General features: G+C 36.2%; 2 protein-coding genes across 5 annotated transcripts in view; one reads left to right on the top strand and one right to left on the bottom strand.

Moving 5' to 3' along the window:
• LOC109096314 (sodium leak channel non-selective protein) overlaps positions 1-22,213 on the bottom strand; it is a 100,673-nt gene extending 78,460 nt beyond the window's left edge. Inside the window, exons 1-11 of one of the 4 annotated variants that reach the window (XM_042763865.1) lie at positions 22,072-22,152; positions 19,860-19,951; positions 19,640-19,701; positions 18,907-19,047; positions 17,917-18,099; positions 13,135-13,218; positions 12,893-13,032; positions 12,683-12,811; positions 8,169-8,320; positions 5,602-5,744; positions 2,891-2,995 (exon numbers count right to left, since the gene is read on the bottom strand). In XM_042763865.1, coding sequence (XP_042619799.1) covers positions 2,891-2,995; positions 5,602-5,744; positions 8,169-8,320; positions 12,683-12,811; positions 12,893-13,032; positions 13,135-13,218; positions 17,917-18,099; positions 18,907-19,047; positions 19,640-19,681 — 1,119 coding nt within the window. In that variant the 5' untranslated portion in view covers positions 19,682-19,701; positions 19,860-19,951; positions 22,072-22,152. Of the gene's footprint in view, positions 1-2,890; positions 2,996-5,601; positions 5,745-8,168; positions 8,321-12,682; positions 12,812-12,892; positions 13,033-13,134; positions 13,219-17,916; positions 18,100-18,906; positions 19,048-19,639; positions 19,702-19,859; positions 19,952-22,071 lie in introns of all 4 variants that reach the window. The other 3 variants (XM_042763866.1, XM_042763869.1, XM_042763867.1) reach the window with 3 other exon arrangements.
• A 3,580-nt stretch (positions 22,214-25,793) lies between these two features.
• LOC109096000 (integrin, beta-like 1) overlaps positions 25,794-26,033 on the top strand; it is a 37,578-nt gene continuing 37,338 nt past the window's right edge. The window contains exon 1 of the mRNA XM_019109669.2: positions 25,794-25,991. Within this exon, the coding sequence (XP_018965214.1) occupies positions 25,900-25,991 (92 nt within the window). The 5' untranslated portion in view covers positions 25,794-25,899. The remainder of the gene's footprint in view (positions 25,992-26,033) is intronic.

Genomic DNA, 26,033 nt, shown 5'->3' on the forward strand with positions numbered 1-26,033 from the left:
AATAATAGATAACCAATTAAACCCATGAGAAATGACAGTCATTAAGCTGACAATGCCCCTTCAGCTCTGACAGATTAAAAAGGTTACCTACATAAATAGATATTTTAAAAGTTTCCCCTCATAGTCTTGTAATTATAACTTTGCCATTCATGTGGTAATCTTCTTAAGGGGCCTTATTGAGTTATATTATTTTTTATGAGACAGTCACAAAAGGGATGGTGCAAATCTTGCCAAAGAGTATCATAAGGCCCCAGAGAATCTTATTTTCTTTTTACTTCTCTCAGATTAAAGGCATCATGCCAAGTCTTATTGTCTAACACTCAATAAACCAAGGTTTTGTGTACCCTAAGATATTTTCTTCAATAAGACATTTCAGCGTAATTAAAATGAAGACACAGAAAGGCTTTTTTTTTTTTCAAGGACGCAGTACTGTCTATAGTTCCATGTGCAAATTTAAAGAGCCTAACTGGGCTTTTCAAACTTTAATTTGTTAACTCAGGGTCATTTTTAACCCTGGGCAGTCAGGGTTCGACATTTCACACTTTAGATTTATAAACCCTGGGTTATTGTTCTTATTTGCATATTTATGAGATTAATTGCATTGCTCTAATAAATGCAAGTCCTAAATTGTACAAACATTACATAACCTTTTCAATACAGTCAACAGTTGTTACCCAGAGGTAACTGTAAAAAAAGATTATCTCAGTACCAATGAAAAACTTTTTGTTAAAATCCTTTAAAAAAATGGTTAGAAAAAGACAGGGCAAATTAACTTTCACACATTCCTTAACTATTTCTCCCTGTGAAGTGTCAGCCCCTAAGAATAGCCTTACCTAGATCAAGAGCAAAAGACTACATTATACTGTTTTCGCTGCAGACATTACAGATATGGAATTGATTCAAAGTTTCATAAATGGCAATGGGCTTGGAAAACTGTATGCTACTGAAGACAATTCAACTTTGTGTCCTCAGAATGAGATTTGCCTTATCGCTTTTGGAAAGCTTTACAGTAGATTTGCAATTGAACTGCATTCCATTTTAAGAATCCGTGGCCATACTTTTATCATTTCTTATTCATTATTATTATTATTTTTTTTTTACTATATATATATATATATATATATATATATATATATATATATATATATATATATAAAACAAATTCTTCTTGCTTCTGCCAAACCCAGAGTAGCCCATCAAGATTGTCAAACAGAGAAGCATGATTCGTCACTCCACAGAACATTTTTCCACTGCTCCAGAATACAGTAGTGGCCTGCTTTACATTACTTTATCTTACTCTTGGCGATGTGAGGCTTACATGTAGCTGTTCGGTCATGGAAACCTATTCCATGAAGCTCCAGCTGCATAGTTTTGTGCTGATTTTAATGCCAGTGAAATTTTGAAGCTATGGAATCATCAGAGCGTTAGCTACTTTTACGCACTATGCACCTCAGCACTCGGTTACGGTAAGCTGCTACTAAAAGCTTTCAATTTACACCTGTAATAATGGGACAGATTGAAACAACTGAATTTAATGATTAATAGTTTTTTAAACACTCTATTTATCAAATAATTAACATTGATAATAATAGGAAATGTTTTTTGTTGTTGTTGTTGCACCAAATCAGTACATTAGAGTAACTTCTATAGAATCATGTGACACTGAAGACTGGAGTATTGACTGCTGAAAATTCAGCTTTTTCCATCACAAAAATAACTGTCATTTCAAAATATATTAAAATAGAGGGGGGAAAAATTCACATTATAGTTTTTACTGTATTTTTGATCAAATAAATAAATGTAGCCATGGTAAGCATAAGATAAATATTTCACAAAACATTAACAAAAATAAGATTTATGTTGAATTACAGTAATGATAATTTTAGGGATCCTTAGTTTTCTTTTTTATTAAGTTAATTTTTTGTTAAGTTTCATTTTGAGATCACATGCATCAGATATTTCTTCATGAGATATACTCCATTAAAGCTGTGCTGGACGAAATGTTGTGTGCTATACCCCTTCTTTTTCCCAGAGGGCCCTTCTAGCCATAAGACTTGAATAATGGTGGTCAGGTCACTCTTTTGCTGCCAAAAATGTTAGCAGCTTCACTCATGCCAACCTTCAAGGCACTGCTCCAGGACTGGCTCTGGCACTGTGAATGGCACAGTCAGGGAGACACTATGCCTCAGTTCACACAATTACACACAACTTTTCACACCACGCCCCCGCTCCAGATTTTCTGTGCATTCGCACCATTAGCTTGGTTAGTGTGAATTTCTCACCAAACATTATGTAGGTGATGGTTGTATAAAATCAACAGGACAGGTTTCTCCACAGGAGAGGACTGCAGGCAGGAAAGCAAGAGCATTTAGGGTTAATTGATTCTCTCTATCCTTTAAGTTGATCAGTCACATTAAATTTAGGCTGAATGACAGAACTGCAAACAAACACACACAAACACTCTGTCTTTTCCTGTCTTTCGGTCTGTTGCATTTTTTTAGCAGTGTTCCTCTATGACTCACCCTTGAGTCTGCCAGCCGCCCAATCAGATCTCTCTTTGCCGTTTGAGGCCCCCACCTGACAAGCAGCCAAATTTATTTAAAAAACAGCTTGCTGTTGGGTGTATCCTGCCTGTTGAAGGACACAGAAGCCAGACTCACAGCCTCCAGGGAATTATGGGAAGAATTCCTTCAGATGTCTGTGTTGATGTGTATTGGTCTGTGCTTTATAATCATAAATGCTGATATTGAATGTTTTAGTATTTTTGCTTTAGTTGGTTTAATTACATCTGCCCATACATATTGATGAAAGAGATTAACAAGTGTGGGAAACAAATCATACACCAAAGCTTGCTGTTTTGTGCACATGTGCGTAATTGTGTTTGGTTTACCTGTGTAGTAGCTGTTGATGTGGTGCTGCTCCGGGACCCCCACATCTGCTGGAACTGCACTCTGATCTCAGCAAATGTTTCTATAATCACAGCGATGAACACGTTCTGGCAGCGTGAGTAAAAGAAATCACAAAAAGTTAATTAATGAAGGGCCATAAATGATTGATTGCTTATGTTTGATGTCTGACATATACAGTGAAAAATTTGAACACAGATCTGTGTTAATGATAAATTACATATATATATATATATGTGTGTGTGTGTGTATGTGTATGTGTGTGTGTGTGTGTGTGTGTGTGTGTGTGTGTGTGTGTGTGTGTGTGTGTGTGTGTGTGTGTGTGTGTGTGTGTGTGTGTGTGTGTGTACAGGTGCATCTCAATAAATTAGAATGTCATGGAAAAGTTCACTTATTTCAGTAATTCAACTCAAATTGTGCAACTCATGTATTAAATAAATTCAGTGCACACAGACTGAAGTAGCTTAAGTATTTGGTTCTTATAATTGTGATGATTTTGGCTCACATTTAACAAAAAACCCAACAAATTAGAATATGGTGACATGCCAATCAGCTAATCAAATCAAAACACCCGCAAAGGTTTCCTGAGCCTTCAAAATGGTCTCTCAGTTTGGTTCACTAGGCTACACAATCACGGGGAAGACTGCTGATCTGACAGTTGTCCAGAAGACAATCATTGACACCCTTCACAAGGAGGGTAAGCCACAAACATTCATTGCCAGAGAAGCTGGCTGTTCACAGAGTGCTGTATCCAAGCATGTTAACAGAAAGTTGAGTGGAAGGAAAAAGTGTGAAAGAAAAAGATGCACAACCAACCGAGAGAACTGCAGCCTTATGAGGATTGTCAAGCAAAATCGATTCAAGAATTTGAGTGAACTTCACAAGGAAAGGACTGAGGCTGGGGTCAAGGTATCAAGAGCCACCACACACAGATGTGTCAAGGAATTTGGCTACACTTGTCGTATTCCTCTTGTTAAGCCACTCCTGAACCACAGACAACATCAGAGGCATCTTATCTGTTGCCCAGTGGTCCAAAGTCCTCTTTTCAGATGAGTTTGGAGAGAGTCTGGAGGAAGGGTGGAGAAGCTCATAGCCCAAGTTGCTTGAAGTCCAGTGTTAAATTTCCACCGTCTGTGATAATTTGGGGTGCAATGTCATCTGCTGGTGTTGTGTTTTTTGAAAACCAAAGTCACTGCATCCGTTTACAAAGAAATTTTGGAGCACTTCATGCTTCCTTCTGCTGACCAGATTTTTAAAGATGCTGATATCATTTTCCAACAGGATTTGGCACCTGCCCACACTGCCAAAAGCACCAAAAGTTGGTTAAATGACCATGGTGTTGGTGTGCTTGACTGGCCAGCAAACTCACCTGTACTGAACCCCATAGAGAATCTATGGGGTATTGTCAAGAGGAAAATGAGAAACAAGAGACCAAAATATGCAGATGAGCTGAAGGCCACTGTCAAAGAAACCTGGGCTTCCATACCACCTCAGCAGTGCCACAAACTGATCACCTCCATGCCACACTGAACTAAGGCAGTAATTAAAGCAAAAGGAGCCACTACCAAGTATTGAGTACATATACAGTAAATGAACATAATTTCCGGAAGGCCAACAATTCACTAAAAAAAAATGTTTTTATTGGTCTTATGAATTATTCTAATTTGTTGAAATAGTGAATTAGTGGGTTTCTGTTAAATGTGAGCCAAAATCATCACAATTTAAAGAACCAAAGACTTAAACTACTTCAGTCTGTGCGCATTGAATTTATTTAATACACGAGTTTCACAATTTGAGTTGAATTACTGAAATAAATTAACTTTTCCACGACATTCTAATTTATTGAGATGCACCTGTGTATATACATACATTTACATATATATATAATATATAACATTGTCTTGTAATCAATAGTCACAGATTCTTTCAATAGAGCTTAACTTGCATTGAACCCTAAACATTCCTTACCTATGTGAATTAAAATTATTATTTTTCCTCTGAGGTCCATAGTACCTTTCAAAAGTTTGGGGTCATTTTTTAAAATTAATTAATACTTTTATTCAGCAAGGATGATTAAAAGTGATAGTAAAAATATTTAAAACAAATTAAATGTAATAAATATATTTAAAATAAATGCAGTTATTTCAAACTTTCTATACATCAAAGAATCCTGAAAAAAGAAACACAGAATCACAAAAAATAAATAATAATCATCACAACTGTTTTCAATATTGATAATAATAAGAAATGTTCCAAATCTGCATATTATAATGATTTCTGAAGGATCATGTGACTCTGAAGACTAATGACTTCTGAAAATTCAGCTTTGCCATCACAGAAATAAATAATGTTTTAAAATATATTAAAATAATATGAAAACAGTCGTTTTAAAATATAACAATATTTCTGTCTTTTTGATCAAACAAATGCAGCTTTGGTGAGCCTAAGGGACATATTTTAAAAGCCCTTTAAGAAGCTTACTGACCCCAAACGTCCCACTGGTAGTGCATGTACACAATAACTGCACTGAAAAAAATAAAAAAATAAAGTAAGGCCCAATATATAATATAACACAATATATTAGACACCCAGAATAACCCTCACTTTTCTATGTCTAGAAATGAAGGAGGAGCCATGTGCAGATAATGACTAAGTTTTGCAGATCGCTGGTGTGAGAAGAAAAGGATTTTTCCACCTTGACCAGCCAGGCGAGGAAGAAGATGAGTGTGATGAAGTAGAAATATGAGCGCCAGCGTGGGAAACTGTCGATGGCTCGATACATGATGAAGACCCATCCCTCCTGAGACGCGGCCTCATATACAGTGAATATACTGGTGCCTGCAAAAGGAGACGACAAGTAGGGACATGATGGGGACATGAGAAGAGAGGAGGAGGGGGAGAAGCCCATGTCTGAGATGTTCTTGTGCCCCCAGAGTAGTCCGGATGGGCACTTACAAACAAAAATTCAGACATAAACACAGTCTTGGCATCAGGTGCTTCCTATTACCCAGCTATGCATTTCTCTCTCCAAACAGCTGAATGAGATGGTTATCCCTACTTCTGAAGTACTCTTTGGTTCCATGTTGTGCTGGAGTGTTACAGTATCTGTGTATCAAAGGAACTAGGCTAAATGAAGAACTACACACTCAAGGACAGATTGCTTTCATGGCTATGTTGTATTATGTCTTTTTAATCATACAAGTCTGAAAGTGGACAAATCCCCAAGGTACTTAAATGAATAGTCTGCTGTTATTTACAGTATTATTTAGTAATTCTGTTATTTAGCCACCCTCACACCATTCCAAACTATGTGTTATACAAAAGGAGATGTTTAGCTATAAAAAAAAAAAAAAAGTATTTCATTGACTTTTCCATACAATTAAAAATGAATAGGGATGAATGTCATTATGGCACCATCAAAAAATAAAATTACTAAAGACAAGTTTTCAATATACTTTTTATAAATATACAAACAAAACTTCAATTATTTCAAAATTCAAAATATTGATAGATACTATAGTAGTATATAAATAATACTAAAATAACACTATTACTTATACAGCATATACACCATAAACAATTGACTTATTTCATCCAGACAGTGTATGAGGTGCTCTCTACTTCCAAGCCCTCAGTGATGTTATCTCTGCACTGTGACCCATGATGCTGTGCTGCGATATGGCCGCCAAAGGCCAGCAGGAAGCATGCCACTCAGTTCTGCTTCCTGCCATTTCCCACCAGGTCCAGGGGCAAAATGGGCCAAGGACACTGGCAGAGTCCTGTAAAGGTTAGCTTCACCAGCCATACAACATATACTTTACAGGGACCTATATTAATGAAATACACTGTTTCACTTGGCTTTCTCTCAAAACTGTGTTAAATCAATATGTAATTCACATAAGATAAAGTACATACTTCAGTATAAACATTAACAGAGTCTTTACCTGGATTAAATTTCACTTGGCAAACTAAGCACTCCCATTAAAAATCACTTAGTCACAGTGTCCAGAGATGCCTAACAAAAGGGAAAAATAAACTATATTCCCATTTCATCCAGAATGACCTAAGAGAGTATACTAAGACTTACATTTCTAAGAAGAAGAAAAAGACAATAGCTCAGCAGTCCTTAAACACTAATATTCCAAAAGATTTGACTGTGTTCCTATAACTCAGTTAATAGTTTTAAATGAATTTAATTCAGTTAAAACCAACAAAAAGGAGACTTTTAATGTAATTAAAATAGATGCATTTGAATAATTAACTTGATTAAATAAATAAATAAAAACTTGGGACTTAATTTTGTCATGGGGTCAGTGAAAATGGCAGTCCAACAAAACAGAAAAAAAGAAAATATTAACCCTGACACTGGACTTTTTCCCAGTCATACTTTATGTTTCTGCATCCCTGAATCTTGAAAGCCCTAAAAAGGCAATGTTGTTCAGGCTGCAAACCACACTGTGAACACGGATGAATGGATGACAGATCACTGATGCAGGGGCGGTTCTGGTTGACTTACACATGACTTATCTGTGTACTGAACTCTATAAAGAGGATGAAGAAGGGCCCTTTCGCAGATCTCAATGTTCTATAAGTCAATGGTTGAAAGCCTGTTCAAAACTGCTAGGAAAAAGCCTCCCTTCATGGCTATTTGGAGATTAGTGGCACTGCTCTGTGTACCTTTCTAGTGGATATTTGGAGCGATAAAAATGTGGCATGCTGCTTCGTACAGATTAATGTGCTTAAATAAACTTGTCTATTTGTGAAGCTGCCTTCACGATGCTTGAAATATAAGCTTTGCTGAAAATATTACATTTCCTAAATGCAGCAACAGAGGGCATTTATTTGTGTATGTCTGCTTGCACATTATGCACACATCAACTGAAAACGCTTAAGCCAACAATGCTACAATTAGTCACACTTAGTCAAAAAAGGACATAATTGCTCTTAATCACTGTGATTAATTACAAAGGGCAAAAATGCTTTAATTTTCCAGACAACTAAAACTAAACCAAACTTAAAAAGTTACATTTTCTAGTAAAAAGGCCAGGGATAATGATTTTAGTGTATGTCAGGGGTGTCCAATCTGGCTTTGAGGAAAGAATTCAATGATATTCATGATTCATAATATTCGATTTTTAGCAACAGCAGTACAATCTTTTCAGTGCAAACTGGAGAGAGATAAAGAACTCACAGAAAATAAACAAAATTACAAACATTTTTATCATGGCAGATGGACAAATGTGAAGCATCGCAATGACTCACCAAGCTCATTGAAGCCACTGTATCCGAGTTCCTGTCTGCTGAGTCCCAAGTCTTCCAGATCCACACACTTAAACCCCGCCGGACACTGATAACCCTCCCCATTCGGAGAGCAGTGTGTATCAGGAATCGCCAGGCTGTTCCATGTCACATTACTGGAAATAGACCAGAGTGTGTTTCCAAAGAATCATCATCAAATGTTAAATCTGATCAAATTAACCATTATTTTGTAACAGACCATCTGGTGTTTACTCACAGACTAGCAGTTTTATACTGCTTCTCTCTGGCTACATTTACACAATCAGCTTTTGGGACTGACAATCATATTTACTAACAGGTGTGACTCTAATTGCCCTATACAGGACACAGGAGTTTAAATAAATAAATAAATATTGAAAAAGTATAATATATAATACTATATATCTTATATAATACTAATTACTTACATTCATACTTTTAGCAATAAACCCAGAACACAAAAAAAGAAAAAAAAAAACAAATACCCATTTCCCATCTTGCTCTAAAACAAACAAAATAATGACATTTTTACTCTTCACACTAAGTCCCATGCAATTCATGCTTAAAATCCAATTTTAGTAATGTCAACAGCTAAAACTGGTTTTGAGTTGAGATTTAATGTAGAACACAATTAAAAGACAATTAAAAGAAATCAAGTTTAGAAGAGAAAAGCAATTTTGTTTAAATCTGTTTTTCTCATTGACGCACACACTGTATTTGTGTCTTGATTCTAATAAAACATTTATTTGAGAAGACTTTCATTCAGGAAGTATCTATTAAATTATCTTCATTGGTACTTTTTTTTTCTTGTTTTAAACATGAAATGCATTAAACACAATTTGCCAAAAGGTACAGAAAATAAACTTAATATATATTGTCTGAAAACAAGTCCTAATGTCTCAAGCAATTTAAGCTCTCAATTTATGTAATAAATGTAAAAGTGATAGTTCACCTTTAGTTGCTGGTCCCCATTGACTTCTATAGTATGGGAAAAAAAAAACTATGCAAGTCAATGGCGACCAGCAACTGAAGTTGAACTATCCCTTTAAAGGGGTCATATGATGCGATTTCAATTTTTCCTTTCTCTTTGGAGTGTTCTGTGATCAAGATCTGTGAAGTTGAAAAAACTAAAGTCTCAAATCCAAAGACATATTCTTTAAAAAAGTTAAGACTCGTCCACACCCCCCTGAAACGGCTTGTTCTAACACGCCCCCGCATCTCTACGTCACTATGTGGGAAGATTTGCATAACACCACCCAGATGTTCACGCAAAGAAAGAAGGCATACCTTTTATTCTCATAGTATTGTTGTTTCTGCCGCCGCCATGTCATATAGACGCTGTGTGTTTCACTGTGAAAGCAAAACGACTTTGTTTGGCCTTCCAAAAGAGGACGATATCCACTTCGTCATGCCTGGAGCTGATCCGTGCTGGTCGCTGAGGAAATACATCAACTTTGCACTGTGGATCGCCGGATCGGCTTTCACCGTGGATGAAGCGTAGTCCAGCCCGGGGTCATCACATGTGGTTGCCGCAAGCCCAATGGATACTCCTTCATAGAATCCACCAGCCGCGCCGTTCTCAAGCTGCCCATCTCTGCTCACTCAAGCCAGCCTTCACTCACTCTAGGCCACGGATCACTCTATGCCTCCAGCCTCCACTCACTCAAGGCCGTGGTGTGTGACGCTGTTTCGTTGAGAAAGTGAAACTACTTTGTTTGGCCTTCCAAAAGAGGACACGACTAGAAATCATGATTATATCATGTTTATAATGGGTTGTATGTTTAATGTCTCGTCGCTCCGGCCTGACAGGGCATCACAATATGTTAAGGGGCGTAACATTTCCGTCACATGCTAGAGGTATTCGGCCAATCACGACGCACTGGATAGCTGGCCAATCAGAGCACACCTCGCTTTTCAGAATGATGGGCCTTGTGAAAATTGATGCGTTTCAGAAGGCGGGCCATAGAGGAGAAACAATAATGTACAGTATGTGGAAAATAATGTGTTTTTTGAACCTTAAACCGCATAAACACATTTCATTACACCAAATAATGTTCTTTTTAGCAGCATCATATGACCCCTTTAATGTTTTAAGGGTGTTCAGATATTTTACTGGAAATCAAGAGGGAAAATACAGATTTTTTTAAGTCAGTCCTCTTCTCTTAAGAGTAATGTTTGTTACTAAAGTGACAAATAACATATGTATTGAAGGTTCAAGGATTTCATTTTTGTTCTTTTATTTTTTTCTGCATTTAAGTAAACTCCTACTACTTTCATGCACTCAGATGATTTTATATGTTTAGGTTTATAGCTTAAGTTATAGACTGTATCTGCTCTATTTGGTAACTGAATTGTGTGAACAAAACAGTATTTAGCATTCTAATTAGAAACACATGGTATATCTGAAAAGATGGTAAAAATATACCTATTCTAACACACACAGACAGCTTTAGTTTGGGCCACAGGTGTTATTTTAGGAGGCACTTGATGTCTCTAATGAAAATTATTGCTTTCAAATTGGCTAGCCAGACATACTTTCAAATTGTTTATTAAGGATTCCGAAATGAGTAGGGAACATTGATTGCAGTATCACAAAGACCAATCAGAGGCACAGCAAATCAAAATAGCTCTAATTATACAGTGATAACTAATCTGCTGAAGAGATCATGCCTGTGAAGAAACTGATAACACACACAACCCAAAAGATACTAATAACACCATAAATGATTAATTTTATTTGAAAATGGGCATGCCTTTTGATTAATATTTCTTCTTTTCTCTATGACTTAAAAAAAATATGTTTTGTTAGTAAATATTGTACACTTAAATGACATAGAGACAGAAAAAGAGATTGTATCATATTGATCACCTGTCAGTAAAATGCTATTGCCTATGTCTGTGATTGAGAGAAATATGTGGGACATTTTCTGAACAAGGTGATGATTGGCAAGGTCATGAGGCCTGTTTTCATCCATATTTAAGCACCTGAAAAATAAAACGTTGTGACATCAAATCTAAAAATGTATCCCCAACAGACACAAGTCTGGTAAACTCCCTTGCACATTTATAATATCGAATCCCTGTGTGATTCAAATCCCTGCTACTCTGTGCCTAGAACATGAACTATAATTCTGCAAGATAATCAACGATGAGTTTTTTTCTGAAATACACTTCCACTTGTATGAAGTATGAAAATCCTGCCCGTATACATATATTATATGGCAGGCAATATTTTTTTGCCTGTGCATATACCCTTTTAAATGATAATATGTTGAATGTCAGTGCAGGGTCAGGGTGAGATATCCTGACTTGCAATATAGGAGCTCTTTTCTCTCATGCACATAGACGGATGCCAGGCTGCTGAAAAGAGCAGAGCATGTGCACGACACCCAGGCAACACAGGAAACGTTAATTATTGTGATTAGTGCCCAGCACACTCCTCTGCTGCTGATGGTTTAGACTCTTTGTTTTATAGCCGGCTCTGACACGCCACTCATTTGCAAGGGAATATTAAATAGGCCTGGGTTTTAAAAGAGAACCACCTCCACAGCTCCATGCACACACTGCATTAAGACGGCTCTCAATCCTGCTTTCGTCACACCCTTAAGTTGGGATGCGTGCGAGTGTTCCAGCAAGATTTACTGTTCATTTTTAGCCATAAATTTCTGTTGGCTTATCAAGCACCTCCATGTGAAATGAGAAATTCAGACAAACATATCATATAATGTGGCTGTTCTTACTGTTTAGTGTTTATGAGGCTGTGACTGTGTTACTTTACATGATGAAAATTATTATCTGTTATAAATACCATTTACAGCTGCTGATGGGATTTATATTCCAAAGAACAGATGTGTGTGGGAGGTGTACAGCAACAGGCACATACTTCTTATCTCGCGTTGATGCCAGGAAAAACTGCAGCATAATGTTAAATCCCCTGATTCATCCCAGGGATAATAAACCACAAGGAGTGTGATAAAGCTCACCAAAAAAGAGAAGTTCTTAACTTCTTGGGCTATTAAGTTAAATCTAAGACAGCTGGTTTTATTGGATTTAAAATAGAAGCTTGTTTCTGCCATGGGATAAGTTTTTATCTCACAATTCAGACCTTTTTCTCTCAATTGTGAGTTTGTATCTCACAATTCTTACATTTTTTCCTCACAATTGTCAGAACTGAGAGATATAAAAACAGCAAAAATAAACTTAATATGAAGAAATAAACTAAAATTAGATTGAAAAGTTGCAATTACCTTTTTTATTTTATATTTTGTGGAGGAAACAAAAAACAGAACCTCGAGATGTAAACTCATAATTCTGAGAAAAAAAGTCAGAACTGTGAGATATAAATGCAGAATTGTGAGATGTTATCTAAAGGAATTTATATCTAACAATTCAGTGAAAAAAAAGTCAGAATTATGAGATATCAAGTCATCAGTTTAATTTTTTATTCTGTGGTAACAACAGGCTCCATAGTTTAAAGAGAATAGTGAAAACTTGCTTACCCTTTCTGTGTATCATTGGTGACGCAGTGATGATTGAAGGTTCCAAACATCTGAACCCCCAGGATTCCATACAGGAGCAGAAAGAATAGCAAAAAAATGGACACACTCCAGATCTGCTCCCCTGATCGCCTGAAAGGAAGTAAATTTTAAGTGGCTGATATGAAAACAAGTTGACATTTCTCAAATTCTTTGCGCTTGTGGGGCTCTTACTTGAGAATGTTGGTTATGCGGGTACGCGGCAGTTCAAATCGGAAGTAGATTCGGAAGGCTCGGATCATAATGAGGGCCCTCGGTATGCGTAACATTCCCCAGGGTGACATTTGGTCCACAATCTCTGCTATTTCAAACACTTGAGACCATTCAGATGAACAAGTGGATGAGCGGAGTTCCCTATTGAGCTCAGTTCTTTTTAATTTGAAAGGAACAATTTATTTGGGAAATAATCTCCTTACCTGAAGCACAAGAGAGACCCAGAGGAAGACCACCATAAAGCCATCAAACATGCACCAGCGGTCTTTAACATAGGAGTTCTCTCCCTAGAAACAGAGGCAGGTGATAAGATACAGGCTGTAAATGGAAGTCCACAGGTGAGTGGCAGCTGGTCCGCCAGTTTAATGAAAGATTGTGGCAGCTGTTAGCAACAGAGCAGGCAAAATTCAGCAAACAGAAGTGTGAGCACTTAAGAGTATTTATCCTGCCAGGCATCGCCTAACAAGTGAGTGCCCTAAATACCTAGAAGAAGTGGTACAAAAAATATATGTAATAAGAGCTATCAAACTATGTCTCTAGTGGAAAAGCACACAAAAATAGAGTAAATAAAAATGACAAACCAAAAACAGGAGCTAGGAGTCTTTTATATTGAGGTAGTGGATGCATAACATGCCCATATATTTTCATTCATGTTACTGGTCTCTTTTAAGCATTTCTTTAAACTTTCACAAGTTAATTTTAAATAGTCCCATTATGATTTTTAATTTATGGTTTAAGAAATAAAATCATTAAAGAAATTTATAACTCTTTTCAAATTTCTAATGTGACTAATTAATTTCTATTTAAAATAAATGTATCATGGTTTCCACAAAACAAAAACAAATTAAAAAATAAAAATAAAAAATAAATAAATGAGCAGCACAACTGTTTTCAATCAGCATATTAGATTAATTTATGAAGGATCATGTGACAAAAAGTATATTAAAATAGGGGGAAAATAGCAATATTACTGTTTTTACTGTTATTTCTGATCAAATAAATGCACCCTGGGTGAGCATAAAAAACTTTAAACGTTAAAATATCTTACCCCAAACTTTATTTTTTTATTATTATTTTTTGTTGTTGTTGTTTTTTACGTACAGATATTCCATATATTCTCTCAATACATATAAGGTCATTACAGATTTGTTTTTAATAAATAGCTGCATGTAACACAGCATCTCACACCACAAGGTCTGTCATTATTCACTATTCACACATACAGCTGGTGCACAGGTAATGACATCAGAGGTGTGACATGCTCAGGTTTGTTTAGTTGCGTGCCGATTGTCTTCACAAACTGGTGGTTCTTCTTTGCTAGAGAGACAGATACTTCAGTGGCTGAAGCACTTGCTCTCCCAAGACATCTGCCCAGAAATCTCCTGGGATTTCAGAGCCTCTGATCAGCTATGCTGCACAGATCTCACATTAGCCACGGACATGATTTATTAAATGGATAGCTTAAAAACTATCGATCTATAGCCACAAACATGATTTAATAAATGGATAGCTTAAAAACTATGTGAAGATCTGACTCACTTTATTAAATGCAACTGGCATTGATTTAATATTTCAAATATTGTTTATGCTGATGAATGAGTTATTTAAGATGAAAAAGATGGCATAATTCACAATAGATAATTAATTATTTGCATTAATTCAATCCTTAGACTACTGCATTAGCAACTAATGCTGTCTCAGAGTCCAGAATATACCCAATTGCAAAAATGTACCAGCTACATTGATAAAGAAAACAAGTCACTGAATTTCACAGATCATAACACGCACTCAAGAGAAGGAAATGCAAAACAAACAGTGTTGGCTGTAACGCATTACAAATGTAACGATATTACAGTAGTATATAACATTTTTCTCTAACGCAGTAATATAATGCATTACTAATAAAATTTGGGTAATATTATTACTCGTTACAATCTCAGTAACACAAGTTACAACAATATATTTTAACTCAAAATTAAGTGGTGAATTTACAAACACCGCAAACAGCACCAGATAATAAATTCTGTGGGGAAAATAGTTTGTATTTCCTGTTGCTGTAATTCGATGGTTGAGATGACTGCAGATACTACATTTGTGAGACGAACATACTCCCGTATATCAGAGAAAAGGGCAAAATGCATAGTGAGGTGCAATCGATGTGCAACAGCGAACTCAACAGGGAGAAATAGCATGAACAACTGAAGAAACACCTGGACTGGTGCCACTAACAGTAAGCTAAAGGAGAGAGCTGCGGGTCATCAGAAAAGAGAAAGAATGCAGAGGACGAGCAACAAAAATTAAATTAAGCTAAATATAACAAAATCTGTTTTTATTAAATTATAGTCTATATCATAAAAGGAATGGACACCTGTTATATATTTAACTTCAATAATTAGCAGATTAACAAACCAAATAAAAAAAGTGACACATGCAGCTGAATTTGGTTCTTTTTTGTGTGGCACGGCGGGCTACAAACGAGTTCTCGAAAGGAAACAGAGATGAGAAAAAGAGCATCCTAAAATAAAAGTAAAGACTTTGCTTCGAATGAGCTATGACCAAAAAGTACAGAGTATTTTGTTTCCGCTGTTCGATGGCGCCTGCACCTGACGCACACGGGACATTCTAAAACACTTAACGTGAAAACGCTTAACGTGGCTTAACGTACGTAAACAACAACCAGGGAAACCAAAATTTTTGTCAAACCTTACTTGTGATAAACACTAACTACTGTCAAAAGAATGATCCCTTATTCCACAGATAAATTGAATAATATCACGTTAAGCGTTTTCTCCCCCATAGAAGCCCATTATAAGGTAATAGCTTAACGTGGTTTAACGTAGCCTACCTTAACAACAACCTTGCTTGCTTCATAGGCTATTCAGTTCAGTGTAGCAACACTGAAGCCAGGAGTTAGTAACTTATCTTCCAGCTTCATTTCTTAACATCAATTTATTTTCAGGCAGGGCATAACTGGGTGAAGTCACATTTAAATAGGCCTATAACATTTATGCAATGCACGATGGCTTTTGAGTGAATTTACCGCAGATATATTATATACCCCGGTCGTTGTTAAGGTAGGCTATGTTAAGCCACGTTAAAGCTATAACGGACTATGGGGGAGAATGCTTAACGTGATATTATTCACGTTATACGCTGAATAAGAGTTTGTTCTTTTGACATCAGAAAGTGTTGATTATAAGTAAAATTTGACAGAAATCTGGTGTTCTCCGGTCATTTTAAGGTACGTTAAACCACATTAAGCTGTTTCCTTATAATGGACTTCTATGGGGGAGAAAACACTTAACGTGATATTATTCACTTTATCTGTGGAATAAGGGTTCGTTCTTTTGAAAGTAGTTAGTGTTTATTACAAGTAAGGTTTGACAAAAATTTGGGTTTTCCTGGTCAGTATTTAGGTTGAGTTATGTTATGTTATGTTATGTTATGTTATGTTATGTTATGTTATGTTATGTTAAGCCACGTTAATCATTTTTCATGTTAAGTGTTTTAGAATGTCCCACGCACACACATACAGCGCAGTGCAGCCTGTTCATTATCAGAGTAAAATATAGTCAACAAAACATATAGCTACACTGGTTAATTTAAATAATTCTTCATACAATAAGCCTGAGCTCGGGCCAAACACTTATTTGCTTATGTGAAGAGGATAATTAATTAATTAATTTATTTATTTAGCTGAAAGTACAAAGCCTAGTTTGCACAATAAATAACAGTTTAGCACTCAAATACATCACAGATATGGAAACATTCGTGCTTAATGAGAGCTCATGAGAAACATTTGCTTTCATTTTGCTTTAAATTAATTCGTTTTGGCTTGATTAGCAACTTTCATTATTGTTTTGTTCCGAATACCATTCAAAATAGCCTATTGGCTACATAATAACATTCCACTTTATTTCTGAATGTAATAATGGTGTTTGTGCTTATCTACTACAATGTAACATTTAGGGCAGCCCCCAGTTGACTAACCGTTAGTCGACGAGAAGAGGCTTGGTCGACCAAAATGCCATTAGTCGCTTAGTCGCAGAAAAAAAAATCCACTCGAAGTGGCGAAATCAAGCAGTCCATGGCGGACAAATCATTAATGGCTGGTCTATGTGTCAATAGGCTATAGTACATCGGGCAGGACATCCATATGCTCACCTAACATTCATTAATAAAAGTGTGACTAATAGTTGACTAATGCTTAAAATGAATGACTACTAGTCGACCAGAAAAATCTTTAGTCGAGGGCAGCCCTAGTAACATTAATGTAGACCTACATACCGGTATCTAAATATGATTTTATAAATTTAGTAGACGTACCACATCACCCTCCATCGGATGTATAATGCGCAGCAATAAACTACATTTTGACATTTAAGAATGCCTAGTCATACTTTGGATATTTTGGTGAAAGTAACTCAAAAGTAACTAAAAGAAGTGTAACGCATTAAAATTCAGAGACACTAATATTGTAATGTAACCAATTACTTTCAAAAGACAGTAACTAGTAATATATAATGCATTACATTTTGGATGTAACTTGACCAACACTGAAAACAAATATACTGGCCTAATTAACTCAATTGAGGTCACTGTCACCAGTATAATAATGCCGTGAGTTACTCTCCTTCAATAAAATTATAATGCATGTATTAACTTCGCATATAATTGCTGCAAGGTTAATCACCCTGTACTCACACAATCTCAGGTCTAAAAGAACAAATTAATTACATAAACCTTACTGCTTTCCATGCCAGAAGAAAGATAAAAAAAAATTCCAGGCATCTCTGCACAGGTTCTGGAAGCAAATGATTCACTTATTCAATGTCTCTCTGTGTGGTTGTTATCCTTGATTCACCAATTAAATGGTCCACACACTATTAAGCCACCTGCCCATTTTATTCACTTCCGAAGGACAGTCTTTTTTCCCTCATCCAATTTCTGTTATAAATCATGACAATGCTGATTTAGTGTGTTACCTTGATGATGCCCCTGATATGCATTTTCGCGATCATCTCTGCAGTGTAGAGGAACATCAGCAGTGTGTCCAGGGCGAAGGTAACATACTGCAGGGGTGGGTAGTGTTCAAAGGTCTTAGGTGTATTCATACACACCGAAATGACACTAATTATGGCACAGGCCCGCAGGAGAGAATGCACCCACTAAGGACAAAGAACAATCCATTTTAGAGTGTGGAACATCCTCATGGTTTAAATTTTGTACCTTTTCCTAACAGAGAGGGTACATTCTCAAAGAAAAGGGTACAAAAGCTGTTACTGGGATGGTACCCTTGCAAAAGGTACACTTTTGTACCTTATTTACCCCAAAGGGTGCATATTAATACCCTAAAGATACATATTAATGTACATGTGTGCCTAAATGGTACATATTAGTACATTTTAAAAGGGTATTGCACCAGGTGACAGCTTACAGTATGTTGACAGAGAGTGTAGTGTCTATTGTGATATTTTAATGTGGGTTGGCCAAAACCAAGCCGCTGTCAAAATGTCATGATTTGCAACGCTGTATCCACCTTATAGAGTGGACACTGCCATTTTTTACTTGAATGTCTGATGCTTCTGCTGTCTATGCTTTCAGTTATTTTAGCTGTACAAAACAGATGGTTATGCTAGATGATATTGCAAAGTATCATTTAAAATCATATTATTTTAATGTGTTATCGTAATCATAAACTCACTGGCTTGTAGCGCCAATAGTTTTACTGTTTACTGCACTTTCTTATTCATCTAGTTATTTACCTATAGCCAAAGTCTTGCACATTTAGAGGAAATAGCTTCTCCGCTAAAAAAATAAGGTGGATATATGATCTGGACAAAATAATAATAGTAATAATGTAAATTTGCCTTATTGTATGAAATTGTACCTAGTTAGTTTTGTGCGAATGTGGGGGTCACAAATTATTGTGAAGAATAGCCACATAGTAAGGTTTCAGAGATTTGTTAACATACTGGTTTGTTGATCCAAAGAATGTCAGCACTGTCTGTCAGAGTTTCATCTGGCCCAAAATCAGTCATGGGCTGGGCCTCGACCCGCGAGCTCTGCTTCCTCTTCAGCATGCTTGGGCTCGCTGTGCTATAGAGAGAGTGGATCTGGAAGACAAAAGCACATCAACCACAAACGCTAACTTAAACCACACATTAGCCAAAGCTCAAATCTGTTTGTAGCCATGAGATTTAATCTTTATTAGATGCTAACTCATATGTGCTGTAAGCACTTATATTACAAAATTTAATTTAGCATAAATAATAATAAAAAGCTTACAATAGGCTACATGCTAATTACTATAATTATGTGTGAAAAAAAACACCTCAGAGGAAGTGTCATATCAAAAGTCCTAAGCAAAGAAACAACAAGTAACTAAAACATGCAAACAGATTTGAGCTATGTGCTCACTGTGGCTGTATATGACATGAGGACACAGCTCTGTATGGTACCGGACATTATGTATCGCACAGCCTCCATTAAACACAATCAAGCAAATGACGTACATAAAACACAGACTGTTGACTTGACATAGAAATACCGACTTACCTTCTACAAAGATCACAATGGATCTTCTGCGTAACACAAACGACAGGCGATCGATAATGAGACTGCATAACATTGGCACTAGAGCCATTCTTACCGAGGACAATAATAAAACATGGATATCACACACTCACTGAAACAAAGCGCACATACCAACGGGAAAAGTAAAGCTGAAATTGCTCCAGCACTGCACATAACATGCGATCAGGCATACCCTGTAAATAACACACAACAGTTAGTCAACATGGCATATGGTGTACCAAACGGGTACAATTATATAGACAAATAATGTCCACCACATCAGACAAGGCATATATGCAACACTGAGTGGCGGAGTCATGGACGGATGGGATTGTGGGACCAGGTTACTCACGGTCAGGCTCCTCATTGGTGCATTCATCCCCGGCATAGAGAGGAATTGAATTCAACACGAAAGACAGCTGATTGGTGGAGCTGAGGTCTATCCTGCAAGAACATCATTAGCCTTTTATTCTTATTTATAAAAGAGTAGTGTCAATGAATGCTGCATCACACAACAGCTGAAAACTTGACCTTTACATGTGATATGAACACAAAAGGAACAAATCTACTCCAGCGAACTGTCATGTCCAGTAAGGTCAGGCGGGCCTTCATGTGTCAAACATTGTATAACATGACAAAGAGCTTTAGCTTTTCCGAAGTTGGTAAACATTTCAAAGTCAGATGTAACATAAATTACACAACATCAAAGTCATTCAAAGGTCAGTTTGGAACAATGCCAGATTCACATTTAAAGTCTGTGATGTCTGCCAGTAAAAACATTTGATACAACTTGAAGCCTAAAAATGGAAACTTGAATCTTAAAAGTTTTTACAATTATGCCAAGAACATAGTGGTCTCCTCAGAACGGCTTTTATGTAGTCACAAGCAATTTAAAAAAGTAATAGCTACAGTTAGCATAGGTTGATAGATAGAGGCTCGAAGACAACTGAAAACAAAATTACAGGGTGTAAGTGCAGTAAAGTAGGAGTAAGTTGCAGAAGACTACAATTAGTTTCACTTTTACAGAAAGGACTATTTGCCTAAAGGCAGGATGCAATCACTAAACACTTTAATGGTGGCTGGCGTTGTGAGTTTTTAGGCTCATTTGTTACATATGCAGTTTTTGTTTTAGATTAGATTGTATAGGCTATGAGAAGGATAATTATTTCCCTAAAGATTTTTTTAATGCTAAAATTTGCTACAGAATATAAAGCAGTATACAGTATAGAACAACTGATTAGATTGGATATCCAATACCAGCTTCATATTTTCATTTGATCCAAATTATGTATATTATTGTATATAAGCTGGGATAATAAGAACTACAGACAATAGAGATAGAAATTCAATGAACTCCAAATGAATGAATAATATTTACACATTTCTCTGTGTATGAGCAAATACAAATGTGTACAGCACTAATAACCAGAATAATAATTTTTTTGCTCATGTTTGATTTTGAACAAACCCATTACCAGGGTCAGAAATTAACCAGGGTTGAGGGCAAAAATTATGTCACAGATATTTTAAATGTGTTGTAAATTTGCCCCATATATAAGCTATTCTTCATATTAATTTTTTTGTAGAGATACACTTAGTCATACCAGCCAGCCATCCATCCAAAGTGTTTCCCTGCCTACAGCCCGAGACCCTACATAGGACATAGGGTCTACACATAGACCCTACATATGTCACTCAACTAGCCGTCACATATCTGTATTTGCTACAGAGCTGATTTCACTGAATGTGACAGTAATACTATTTTTTTTCCATGGAGAGAAAGAAAAATCCTAAAAGAAAATCAATTTCTGTGCGCAAATATTGTTTATGACACTGGTTGCTACATAATTCCTGGTGGGGACTCCCTAGAATTAAATTAATAAAGTATTTCTCTTTCTTTATCTCTCTTTTCATGTTCAGCCTCTAAGTTCTGTTTTTACCAACACAACCACCTAGCCATGTTCAGATCCGCATCAGCAATCTTAGATTGATCCAAATAACACCATATGATTATGCAAATAAAAACCCTGCTTCTGTTTGACTTGGACAGATATTCAACACAAGACTGCCACTGCCACAGGCCACTTGTCTTCAAAAATGTATCACAATTAAAAGCAAAACTATTTCGAAATCATGTCAGCATACTTGAGGCTACGTGGCACACCGGGACGCAGTGACATCAGCCATGATACATGAGCATAATGCAGGGAGATTCCTCCTGCTGCTGCAGGGTTACCATGGCAACAGATGAGAGCAACGCTGCTGCCGCTATAGCACAAGCTAAATAACCTTTCAAGAAAACACACGATTTACATCAAATATAAAGGCATATCGATTATGACATTGTGTGCATTGCTGTCTAAATATGTCAAAAGCGTAACCGAAACGGTTTTCAATCTATGACTGCGTTGATTTTTTGAATAAAGGCCTTTCGACTGCGTAGTCGGTTGTATTAACTTCCTGGTAAACGTGCAAACAAGCCAAATAAAACAAAACACATCTCTTATCTGACACTCTAGTAGACTTCACATGTCGAAACGACAGAAAAACCCACTGTGACTTACTGGTTGTTGAAGTATCGCCGTTAACGCGGTGTATAATCCATGACTCGTACTGAGCTCGAGCTTCAGGCACATCAGCCGCGCGACAGATGCGCACCGGACGCGCGTGACCCGCTCCAGCACAGCGCGCAGGATGAGATCCCGCAGGCCTTCACATGTGTAATATCAGTTTTGACATAAACAAGTTTGTTATTATTTTAATGAATGTTAAATGCGGATAAAATGTCATTGAATTGAAACACTTTGAAATCTGAAATTGCATTTTAAGCCAACGTTAAACGTTCTTGAATAAACAGCAGCTTTGAATACTAATATTGATTATATCAACTTATCCTGAAATTACCATAGGAAATAATAAATAACAGCTAATAATAATATTACGTTAGACCGGGACTTTTCATAGACTGTTTTGTTGGTTTGATTGATTCTCCTAATTTTCAAGTCGCCTTGGATAAAAGCGTCTGCTAAATCACTAAATGTAAATGTAATGTTAATGTAGGCTAAATAATATAGATATGGACACCTGTTCTAGTTACAAGAGGGGTTAGTCACAAGAGCTATTTTGAATGTGTTTGAGTGAAAAGTCCAATTACTTTTTTGTTTTTGTTTTTGTTTGTTTGTTTGTTTGTTTTCTTGCTTTTTTCTCCAGTTTAAACATCTAACAAATTTAATAATGATATAACAGCAAAACAACAATTAATATTAATTCTAATTCCTCATCATCTGAAATGACAGAGGTCAAGGGTTGAAGGGTTGTAGTCTATATTTGCCTGGAGGTTGTTTTTAATAAATGTCAGAGGTAATTTGTGACATTTTTATATGGGGCATGGTTGTGACGTGTTTTAAATGTTAGAGTTATTTTTAATGAATTAATAATAATTTGGTTTGGCCAAAATAAGTTTTTGATATTTCTGGTATCCTACTTTTAGCAAATTTGCTATTTGAGTAGTCTCTATTATTTTACTGTTAAAAATGTTACTGAAAAAAATGCAATTAAAATGTAATGAATCCTCTACATAATCGTTCAGCATGTGTACGCTAAACAGAAGTCAGTCCTAAAATGGTGTTGACTGACTAGTAGTTACGTGATAACCATAGCAGCGTTTTGACTCTGTAAATGTGGATTACGGCTATTTAACCAGTTTACCCGAAATTCAACACAGAACCATTTAAAGTTGTTTTTGACCAATAACAGATCAAAGTGTCGTCTGAACCACCGTCTATATAGGGCGGAGTGTTTTGTTTGTGTTCTCTATGCCCCGATTGCTCACTCCGTCTTCAGTGTAACGTTAGGCTAATGTATGGATTCCGAGATCACAGAGCTGAATCAATAGAGAGGCAGCGCTTGAATACGTGGAAACATATACCTCTTTGTAGTTTTCTACTTTTGGAGGAAGTAAATTCGCTTGTAAAATGTTAATCTTTTTCTTTAATTACCGAACATACCGTATGTGTACAAACCAAGAACAAGCGCCCAGTAGGTGCGCGATAATGCGCGAATAACTACAACAAGAGGGTCTGGCTGCAGGCTTGGACTTGCACTCTCAGACTTGCATTCTCAGACTTGTACTCTCATACACTTGCACTTCCGCTAGTGACATCACTTGCAGTCTTTATTTTTTTATTTTGTTGAATTTTTTATTACTTTTTGTTTGAATTTCCCAACATTTTATAACAGTAGCCAGGTGGTGAAGACAAGAAAAAAAAAACTAAATTACAATGTCACTTGCAATCGCTACTTGCACTCTCTGCTACCTGCAACACTTGCAATTGACACAAATCGTGCATGTTGCCAATGGAGCCAAGAAGCTGTGGTTTTTTTGTTTTTGTTTTTTTTTTAAACAAAATTATACAAATTCTGTTGATTGACCTTCATTTTTATAGAAAGTTAATGTTCTACTCATAATATGGCATATTTTTTAAACAGGTATTTGTAGTTATTTTGTGATGCTATGTTATTTTTTATGATAAGATTTTAACTGTTGAAAGACTGAATTTTTTATTTTACCAGTAAAAGCCTTGCAATGTCTTTCTACCAGTTTTAATAAATACTTATTTGCAACAGCATTGACATGGGTTTTATTTATTTGTAAATGTATTAAGATAGTGCTCATGATAATGCATTTATCAGTATTTTACAGTTTACTGTTAAAATTATTCTTTACAGCATTTTCATTGTTAAATTATTACAACATCATCTTGGATTTAGGGGTATTTACAGGATTTTATTGGCAAAATTTGTGAAATTACAAAATTTGCTGTAAAATAAACTACAAGTTTAATTAAATGTTACTGTAAAAAATACTACAAATTACTGTTTTTCACATTCAGCTGTAATTTGCTTTGCAGTAATATACTGTAATCCATTTTACAGCAATTAACATAATTTTTACAGGATTTTATTGGCAACTTTTTTGACAGTAAAATCCTGTAAATTCTACAGTACATTTTTTACAGTGCAGCATTGTAGGCTACTCTCCCAGGAAACAGTTCTTGTCCTCCGTAAAATGCGTTGCACACATCTGAATATTTGGTTTGAACTGTTCTGGAACAGTGTTAATTTCAAGTTTTTGAAAGACCAAACAAAGTAGTTCTGCTTTCACAATGAAACACACAGCATCTCCACGACATGGCAGCAGCAGCGAGAATCAAAGTTACGCCCAAAGTCTCTTTATGACAAGTCATGTCACTAAGCAGCCATCTTTAAAAAGCCTCTAGGGCATGCAAGTGCAGCTATCTCTTTGAATGGGGAAACATCAAATTCTCCAAAACTTTTCACCAAGCTTACGGTCAAATTTCATATTTGAAATCACCAAAGAAATCTGACAACTGTGTCATAAATGTTGTTTCTTTTGCTCAAATAGCATTATAAAAAGCGTATTTTTCAGGCTAGATCAGCCAGTGTGCAGTCCTGAGTGCATGTCTTAAAATGCTGACCATTTCTATAGCAACCGGGACTTCTAACCACAGCTGCAGTTGCGCACTGACTTTACCTATTAGCTATTGGCTCTTTCATTCAGAAGGCAGGGCTTCCGGCGATTGAACGGCCATATTGAGCATTGTATTTTTCCCCATTCAAAACTATACGTTTTACATGTCTTGGGTATTCTATAGTCTTTGTTACCCACTCTTTCTTTGCGTGAACATTTGGGCAGTGTCATGCAAATCTTCTCACACAGTGATGTAGACATGTGGGGGTGTGTTTAAACGAGGCGTTTTAAGAGGCCGTGGACGAGTCTTAACTTTTATAAAGAATATCTCTTTGGGTTTGGGACTTTAGTCTTTGCAACTTTAGGGATCTTATCTATTCACGAACAGCTTGAAACTCTCCAAAGTGAAAGGAAACTTGAAATCGCATGATATGACCCCTTTAATATATTCCTCCAAAATCTTCATTTAATGTTGCTCATGATTACTGTGTTGGAAAAAATATTAACATAATAATTAAATATTAGCATAAAACATATAATTGATATCACAGTGAAAGAGATTCAAGCTCATTAAAACAGTTTGTTTCGTAACGAGTTGTCTCCATTTCATATTTTATATTCTGTTTTTATAATGATTGCTATAGCAAATTCCCTTTTTAAAGGACAGCAGCAAATTTTATGAACAACTGTTATGAATTATGGTGATAAAGTTTTCTTTTTTGGCACTTCTTCTGTTACTCCTGCCTTTGCATCGAGAATCACAACTAATCAAAAGCATTCATATGGAGAGCGCTGTTGGCCTCTGAAGCGTTTGAGCTGGATTTAGCCCATTCTCCCTCAGTTTTGCAAAGGGGAAATTCCTGAAGGCACTTCACTTCAGGTTTCTGGTGGGGATCTAAACATGCATGCAGAGACTTTGGTGAACTCTGTCTTAGTTTCTTTGCTTCTAATTTTGCTCTCTGCCATTCAAGGAAGTTTACAGCAGTCGCTAAGGTGAGTTTAGCTTTCTTGTTTTTCAATCAGTTTGACTTTTCC

This window comes from Cyprinus carpio, chromosome A9 (assembly GCF_018340385.1).
Source record: "Cyprinus carpio isolate SPL01 chromosome A9, ASM1834038v1, whole genome shotgun sequence".
Classification (NCBI taxonomy): Eukaryota; Metazoa; Chordata; class Actinopteri; order Cypriniformes; family Cyprinidae; genus Cyprinus; species Cyprinus carpio.